At 54.5% G+C, this 8,922-nt stretch overlaps 1 protein-coding gene across 1 annotated transcript; it reads right to left on the reverse strand.

Moving 5' to 3' along the window:
• Window positions 1-863: 863 nt before the first annotated feature.
• Window positions 864-7,460, reverse strand: LOC103583395 (protein TBATA-like; the record flags this gene model as incomplete). Its single annotated transcript, XM_008564719.1, has 5 exons — window positions 7,414-7,460; window positions 5,810-6,045; window positions 3,369-3,524; window positions 2,343-2,422; window positions 864-1,040 (listed from the first exon to the last, which is right to left on the reverse strand). Coding segments are annotated over exons 1-5 (696 nt in total), but the record flags the coding sequence as incomplete, so codon positions are not given.
• Between the last annotated feature and the right edge of the window lie 1,462 nt (window positions 7,461-8,922).

The following is an 8,922-nucleotide window of genomic DNA, read 5'->3' on the forward strand; positions in this document are numbered from 1 at the left end:
ACTTACCTGCCCTGTTCCCCCTCCCCACAGGACCTGAGAACCTAATTCCAGGCAAGGTGAGACCGCCCTATGGTGGAGAAAGTACTGTGTTCTAGTCCCAGCTATGCTGATCCTTCTCTGGGGGACCTGGGCTGTGGAATACCACCTGGCGGGGCCTCAGCCTCCCCATCTGCAGAATGGGGGTCCTGGGCCCTGTCTGCTCTATCCACTTTACTAGACTGTTACAAGGCTCCAAAGGGACTGCATGTTTGAAAGCACTGGTCACCATGAAGTTGGTGAGAGGCTGGCTCTATGTCTGACTTTTCTTGGAGAACAGGTGTGCATTTTAACAGGGACCTCCAACCTTAACCCACCGGAACGAGGCATGCACTCATCTCAAGCCTCAGTGCGGAAACTTGAACACAGAGGAGGTGGGATCTGTGCTTTGCTGAAGCCCAGGCCAAACCCCTGTCAGAGTGAGGGAGACCAGGCTGGGCCTAGCCTTGCAGGCTATGGGGTGTGGTTCAAGAGCACACTAGGCAGGACACTGCAGCTCCCTTCATTAATGCACCAAATGCCACCACTGGAACAGACCTTTGAGGCAGTGTTCGGCCCCCTGTTTGGAACGACCATGGGACTAAGGCCCAGAGAGGGGGAAGGACCTACAGGGAAGGGAAAGGCTCACACAGAAACTGAGAGGCAGAAGGGGACTGGAGTGAAGCTGCCAACTCCAAGCTGAGGTTTTCCAGGCTCAAGGGCTTACACGACGATGGTATCCTTAGGACAGACAATGCCTTAGAGCAGTTTGTAAGACTCCTAGTTGGGGAGCTGGGAGCCTGGGAACAGGCACCACTGCAGCCTCTGCCCTTGGACCAGGGCCTCACCAGCAGCTCCTGATCCTGCAGGAGGAAGGTGTGGAGTCCTCTATCTCTGCCCGAAGAGCGGTTCTGCTGGCCCTGTCGGGAGCTGCGACGACCAACAGCTTGGGCGGAAGCGGGGATGAGCCTACCAGTCTCAGCCGAGTACTTCGCCCCCTGCTCCCGTGGAGGCTCCTCCTTCTGCTGGGACAAAAGTGGCCAGAGACTCCAAGCAGCGAGAGGGGAGGGAGAAGGCTGGGCTGCACCTCCAGGGTGCTCCCCCAAGTCCCAGCATCATCCAGACCACCCCAACCTGTCTTAGACCCCAGCGGTGAGCCCTTTTACTGCAGACGGCTTAAATTAGCAAAAGCTCTTCCTCCTGGAGCTCAGCAGAGAGGGTTGAACACTGGACAGTCATCCAGACCACCCCAACCTGTCTTAGACCCCAGCGGTGAGCCCTTTTACTGCAGGCGGCTTAAATTAGCAAAAGCTCTTCCTCCTGGAGCTCAGCAGAGAGGGTTGAACACTGGACATGTCCCGGTGGTCCTTGTTCTTCCTCCCTGCTGCCCTTGCCCCCACCCATCAGAAATTTGAAAAGAGCATCTGGTGCCAAGACCCCACCTCCTACCCTAATTCCTAGCTCAGCTGCCCCCAGGTCTGTCCCCCACAGCTTGGCATCCTTTCTTTGCTGGAAACCAGGCCTCTGGGCATAAGGCCAGGAGCCTCCTGCCCTGACAGTTCCAGTTAGGACTAGTACTTTCCTTCACCCCATTTTAAAGATAAGAAAACTGAGACTCAGACAGCTTTGCTGAGTTGCCCTGAGTGCCACAGTGAGTTAGCCGCAAGCAGGAACGAGAAGCCAGGCCTCTGCCTCTTCATTCTGGTTGCCCAAGACAAGGGCCAGGCCTGTCCTAAGACCAAGTCTAACCACCTGCAAGCTGCCTCGCAGTTGTCTTGCTGTTTTATCACCAAATAGCACCCATGAGGTCCCGCCATCCTGTTTGTAACCTTCAGTGATTCTCTGCTCCTTGTGAGATTAGACACTAAACCGAGTGGGGACGTTAAGAAAAAGCTCCTCCTCCCCACATTCAAAGTCAGCGCCCTTCTCACCTTCTGCCTCACTGCCACCCACTTATATCCTGTACTTGGGCCCCTGGTCTCTAAAGGTCTCCTGCATTTGCCAGCATCTGAGCTTCTGTGCTAGGTGCCTGTGCTCTGAGTGCCTCCCCCGTCCACTTGTGAACATCCCCCTATATTGAAGGCCCCCAGTGCCACCTCTCCCATGAACCCTTCTTGGATTTCTCCACGTCGGTTTGTTCTCTCCTCCCTTGGGCCCTCGGTGTGACCCTCGTCCCTTATGTTTGTATTCATCGGCCCCTCCTTCTCAGTGCCAACAGCAGAGCTTCGAAGGCCTCCGGTCAGGTTGGACCGTCTTGGGAGGTTTCGTTACCAGGGCACGGATCCGTCTCATCTCTTCGCAGACCAGCTCCTCTGCTCAGTACCCACCTCCTTGTTCCTCAGCTCGTTTTCCTTGGTGAAGATGGCCACCCGCGAAGTCAGCTCCTCCAACTCCCTCTTCCAGGCCTCTGGAGGAGGGGACAAGACCCTGCCAACTGATACCTGGGGCTCTCCTCTCCTCCCCTCCCTGTGGCACCTGGTGCGGGGAGGGCAGGGAGGGTTCTAGGCAGAGTCTCCTCTCCTTGCCAGCCTTCCTGCCCCACATCTTAAAGGGAAAGGGAGAGGGGGTGCCCTGGAGAGAGAAAGATTAGGAATCACACCACGGGTGGGGTGTGTGTGTGGCCACTTCACTTCTGGAGGGGACTGATGCTGATGTCCTAGCCTGAGGCATTACTGGGACATGCTGAAGAACATTTGGCCACCTGTGCCAAGATGTGTGTGGTTTAATCTAGCTGTGCCTCTGTTTAGGTACCTGAAGCCAGGACTGAGATTCAGGAGACCTGGCTGTGCCAGCTGTTTAAATATTGAACTATTCCCCAGAGAGGTTGGTAAAGAGCCCTGCAGGCAGCATGCTAAACCTTTCTGCTCTGCACTGGCTGCCCCGGCCCCTTCCCCAGCATCTCCCCTGTCCCCAGCAACCTGACTTTCCCACACCCCAGTAATGGAAAGGGCAAGGCTTGGCCTCCAGAATGCTGCTCCAGCACTATGACTGATGGCTCTGATTGGCCGTGCCTGAGCATACAGCTTTCGAATATTTCAAATATCATTTCTGTCTATGGCTGTAAGTCACATGACTGCTGCCAAAATCTGCTCGTCCTCTACTTGTACCCCTTTAGCACCTCAGATCCTAGCAGGGGCACATTTCTGAGGGCTAGGAGCTGGGGCAGGGGTGGGGGGTAGGGAGTCATGTAGAGATGAGGCTGTCTGAGGAAATGAGGAAAACCGTGGGGTCCCCCAGTGGGCCCACCGACTGAACAGCAATGGTCCTTTCTTGCTCAAGCGCCCACCCAAGTGGGGCAGCCCTCGGGGAGAGGTGTGAGCCCCGAGTAGAGGGGGTTTGGCCCAAGTACCCACCAGAAGAAAGCCAGGGATTCCGATTGGACTGTGGGTCCCCAATGGGGACAGAGATCGTGGGCATCCCCATCAGACAGCGGGATATGGGTGTGGATTGAGGCAAGGGAGCCAGAGAGAACTCGTCCCTGACGACACAGACGGGCTTCCCAGTAACATCTGTGAAGGGTTAGAGGCTGTGGGGAGGGAGGTCTGGGGGAACCCCAAGAGCCCCAGGAGGCCAGAGAGAGGCTGTGGGCAGGAAGACTGTGGCTCCACTTCTTCCACTAACCACAAGCCCATAGGTCGTCAGAGTAGGGGGTGTGGGGGTGGGGAGAGGCACCCGGGACCACCTAGACCGGCAACCACCTTACCCACAGGGGCACTTAGAAGGGACAGGGGAGGCGACCTGCTCAGGGTCATGCAATGAGTTGCACAGAGGTGAGACAAGAACCCACGCTTCCTGAGGCCCTAGTCCTGAGGTCCTTCTGGTTTCCTATGACAGGGTAACAAATCATAGGTGTAAACGCACAGGGGTAGGCAGTTTAAAGATGAGGACATTGGGGCGGAGGCATTAAGTCACAGCCTGTCACAAGCCTGGGCTCAAATCACAGGGAGAGAGATTGAAAGAGAGCCTTTGGAGGAAACTTCCGCCATCCGTCAGCTTGTGCCAGGCTGCAGCCTGGAGGCGGTGGGCCCAGCTTACAGGGAGGACCTTCCGGCCTAAAGTCCGGGTGATTATTTCACTGTAATTGATAGTTCGCCTTTGAGGACCAGCCCGGTCAGGACTCAGCGCAGTGGCTCTCTCCTTCCCGAAACACTTTCCTTTTGGTCCCAGGACTCCTCACCCTGCTGGGTCCTCCTAGCCCACTGGGCTGTCCTCATTTCCGCTGCTTTCTTATAACATTCTCAGCTTCCTATTCTCAGGGTCCCAGAGCCCTGTCCTCAGGTTCTTCTCTGCTGTATCTACAGGGACTCCTGGGTGATCCCATCCAGGGGCTCCGCTTAGAGCAGCCCCTCTGCTTGAGCGGCTCTCAGCCCTGGCATCTGCGTCTCTCCCCTGCACCCCATACCTCTGCCCCACGGTCCAGAAGGCACCTCACGCTGCACATCTCTCACGTCCAAGACCAACCCCTGGCTCCTCCCTACCCTCCGCTGGCCCTCGCACAGGCTTCTTCGCCTCAGTCAATGCACTCGTTTCCTGGTTGCTCAGGCCAAGAACCTTGGAGCCAGCCTTAACCCCTGTCTTCCCCTTGCACCCCACTTTTAATCGATCATCAGATCCCATCGGTTTTACCTTCTGTGTATCTCTAGAATGAGGCCACTGATTGTTCACTGCTACCTGCCTAGTCAGACATCATCGGGACAGAGACCAAGGTGACCTTGTTAAAATATCTCATTTCTGTCACTTCTGTGCTCTCAACATTCCAAGGGCTCCATCTGACTCCATGAGGTGGCTTAGCGGGGGCGATGGTGGCCTGCAAGGCCTACCTGACCTGGGCCCCAGGGCCTCTCCTGTCTTCTCTTTACTCTTCTCCCTCCACGCCAGCATCAGCATCGGCAATGGCTGTTCCCCCGACAGAGCCAGGGCCGATTGGGCTGCCTGGGACTTTCTTCCCCTGATATGTGCACAATGCCCACACTCTTCCTGTGGCACTTTGCTCAGATGTCATGTTGAGGGTCAGGTCTTCCATGACCACCTTTTAAAAATAGCCATCCCCCCTCTGGAGCCTGGGCACTTGACACCATGTCTACTTCCTTCCTTCTCCACTAGAGGTCAGCTCCGGGAGCGCAGCCACTACATTTTTAAGTTTACTTTAGTCTAAGTTCACTGTCATATCCCCAAGGCCTACAAAAGTGCCTGAGCCATAGTTCACACTTAGTCGGTGTTGACGGATGGGTGGCTGAGTCAGAGAGCAGAGCACAGCCCCGGGGCCGAGTTTCCATCCCTTTCTTTGATTTGAGGCACTTGACACCATGTCTACTTCCTTCCTTCTCCACTAGAGGTCAGCTCCAGGAGCGCAGCCACTACATTTTTAAGTTCACTTTAGTCTAAGTTCACTGTCATATCCCCAAGGCCTACAAAAGTGCCTGAGCCATAGTTCACACTTAGTCGGTGTTGATGGATGGATGGCTGAGTCAGAGAGCAGAGCACAGCCCCGGGGCCGAGTTTCCATCCCTTTCTTTGATTTGCGTCATGGGGGATCTGGCAGTGAGGGCGATCCGAGAGGGACCTGAGGTCTGCCCTTCGAGCCTGTGCTTCTCTTCTCCTGTCCCCCAAGTTGAGTCCTGGCTTGGCCACTTGGCAGCCCTAGAACCCTGGCCAGGCCCCCGTGTGCTCCAGGTCTCTGGAAACGGGGGCTGGAGTCAATACTTCCTTTCCAGTTCTCAAGACCGATTAGTGATACTCCCTCTGCATACCCCCCAGACCCCCACCAGCTGGGCCCTGGCCAGCCTGGCCCTACCTTGGATGTGGGTCACACGCTGGGGGTGGGGGTGGTGCCGGGAGAAGAAGGAGTGGTGGCTGAGACGGCCAAAGCGGCAGGCACTGGAGATTTGCGGCTTGGGGGTTCTCAATGCCTCTGGGATCAGCTCGAAATCCATGATGCCTGGGATCACCGGTTCTTTCTGTGGCCTGCTGTCTCTGTGGCTCCTTGGCCTGGGCCCTGACTTCTTCTCAGGTTTCAGCTTGGCCTTTGGACTGGAGGAGAGGGTTTAAGGAGAGGCTAATGGAGCCTTCGACGGCAGCAGTGCCCCCACCGAGCTCAGAGCTCAGTGCTTATTGTAGACTACGTTCCTGAGAAGGAGAGGCTAATGGAGCCTTTGACGGCAGCAGTGCCCCCACCGAGCTCAGAGCTCAGTGCTTATTGTAGACTACGTTCCTGAGATCCTCTGACATGTGGTATCCTAGAGTTCACACCATCCCATGGCACCCAAAGCTGGGCCTCCCCCAGGGTGCAATCCAGTCCCAATGAGCCTCTGTCTTCCTGACATGCCTTAGCCCGGAGCTGGGATCCATTTGAAAGAACTTGGAATCTCCCAAGACCCCACTTTTCTCCCAGAGACCATCTCTAAAACCAGAAAGAGAAGCCACAGACTCACCTACTCATGTGAACACCTGGGGTGGAGCAAAGGCACCTTATATACACCCCCTAGAGCAGGGGGCTGACAAACCGGGGCAGCCCCGGAAAAGCCAGCTCAGGCTGTCACCCTTCCCCCTATGCCTTCAGGGGCAATCTTGGCCCAGACCCAGCGTCCAGGGGCCGAAGCTGGAGCCAAGGCCAGACCAGGCCAGCAAATCCTTTTCCCATGGGGGTCGCTCCCAGGACTCTCAGGAGGCTCTCGGGGCTGTGACGCTGCAGGGAAGCTTCAAGCTCTTGCTCAGCGTCGCTGGAGACAAGCTGTCTCAGGTTCTGTCCTCCACCCTGCACCCCTCCCCTCCTGAAGACACTGTGCCTCTGCCCCTGGAGGCCAAGGTGGACATCAGTCCACAAGGATCCAAGGGAGGGCTGCTCTCTGCCCTGGGCCTGGTGATACCACCTGCCTGATGGCTGTCTGCACTCCCTTCTGTTGGTGGCCCCAGCTGAAGGGAGTCCCTCTGGAGGAGCATAGATGGACTCTGGATATGCTAAGCAAGGTGTGCTGTCCCCGGACCCTCTGAGGACTTGGCTGACTGGGCCCCTGAGTTTCTTGTTCCATTCTTGATTTGCCACTAAGGGATCTGAGACTTAAAGAAATACATGTAAAGCAAACCTCTTCTGAAAGTCGCAGTCAACTGGCTTCCTCCACCCCCAACCTTTCAGTCACCTGAAAACCCTGGAATTCCTGTGCTCTCGCCCTCTGCTCATGCTTCCTCCCCACCCAGGGAGGGGCCCTGCCCATAACCTGTGCTAACTTGAGCCTGAGGACCCAATGGGGGCCTGGCTGACTGGCAGTGGAGGTTGAGGAAAAACTACCTCTCTTGGACCCCCAGTCTGATGAGTGCCCCCAAGGCCACCTTTGTCTTCCACCCTGCCATGCCCCCACACCTCCTCGGTCGGCAGGGTGGGCATTGAGGGCCTTGCCTTACCTCATCAGTGGCTGCTCAGCCAATTGAATCTTCAGCTCCATGGCCATTGTGTGGTTTCTAGTGGAATAAAGACCAGTGCACTTAATACTAGTGATTTTTTTTTTTTTGTCCTTTTTGAGACTGGCCGCACCGCGCTCAGCCAGTGAGCGCTGTGAGCGAACCGGTCATCCCTATATAGGATCCGAACCCGCGGCGGGAGTGCTGCTGCGCTCCCAGCGCCGCACTCTCCCGAGTGCACCACGTGTTGAAAGTGAGTAGCAGGAGCTCTCATAGACTCGTGGTGGGAGTATAAACCTGAACAGACACTTTAGGGGAAAACATTGGCAATATCTAATAAAGTTGAACATTTTCATGCTGTGTCACCCAGCAATTTCTCTCCCAGATGTAAGAGAAACTCTTGCAGTTATATAAAAGGGGGTATTTATCAGAATATTCATACTAACATAGTTCAAAACACCAAAAATGTGGTGACATCCCAAATGTCCAATGGCAGAAGAATGGGTAAATAAGCTGTGGTACATTCAGACAATAGAACACTTTATTGGTATGAAAATAAATGAAACGCAACTACTTACAACACAGGTGAATCTTACAAATATAATTCTAAGTCAAGGAAAGCAAGTTCCAGAAGACTACGTAGCATGAAATCCAGTCTAAAAATAAAAGTTCAAAAGTGAGCAAAATTATTGTAAACATGTTATAAAATGAAAACAGCAATAAAAAGCGGGAAATGTTAAACACAAAATTCAGATAGTGGCTATTTCTTTCTTTCTTTTTTTTTGGTCTTTTTCGTGACCGGTAAGGGGATTGCAACCCTTGGCTTGGTGCTGCCTGCACTGCGCTCAGCCAGTGAGTGCACCGGCCATCCCTATATAGGATCCGAACCTGTGGTGGGAGCGTCGCTGTGCTCACAAGCGCTGCACTCTCCCGAGTGCGCCACGGGGCTGGCCCGATAGTGGCTATTTCTGAGGGTGGGCAGGGAATGGAGATGGGTAGAAGGGCAGGTAGGGAGAGGCCAGTGGTGACATTCCAGCTCTTGGTTTGGTGAATTTACTGGTGTTGATTACATTATTAAATGAATGAATTAAATGAAATGGATGAAAGATGGTACGTATCAAAACCAAGAATTGTGGGGCCGGCCCATGGCTCACTCGGGATAGTGCGGTGCTGATAACACCAAGGCCACGGGTTCGGATCCTGTATAGGGATGGCTGGTTAGCAATTTACTGGTGTTGATTACATTATTAAATGAATGAATTAAATTAAATGGATGAAAGATGGTACGTATCAAAACCAAGAATTGTGGGGCCGGCCCATGGCTCACTTGGGAGAGTGTGGTGCTGATAACACCAAGGCCACGGGTTCGGATCCTGTATAGGGATGGCTGGTTAGCTCAATGGTTGGGCGTGGTGCTGACAACACCAAGTCAAGGGTTAAGATCCCCTTACCGGTCATCTTTAAAAAAAAAGTACCAAGAATCTAAATCTAAGGACCTCAACAGATAGGTAG

The sequence above is a fragment of the Galeopterus variegatus genome, unplaced genomic scaffold (assembly GCF_000696425.1).
Source record: "Galeopterus variegatus unplaced genomic scaffold, G_variegatus-3.0.2 Scaffold22616, whole genome shotgun sequence".
Taxonomy (NCBI): domain Eukaryota; kingdom Metazoa; phylum Chordata; class Mammalia; order Dermoptera; family Cynocephalidae; genus Galeopterus; species Galeopterus variegatus.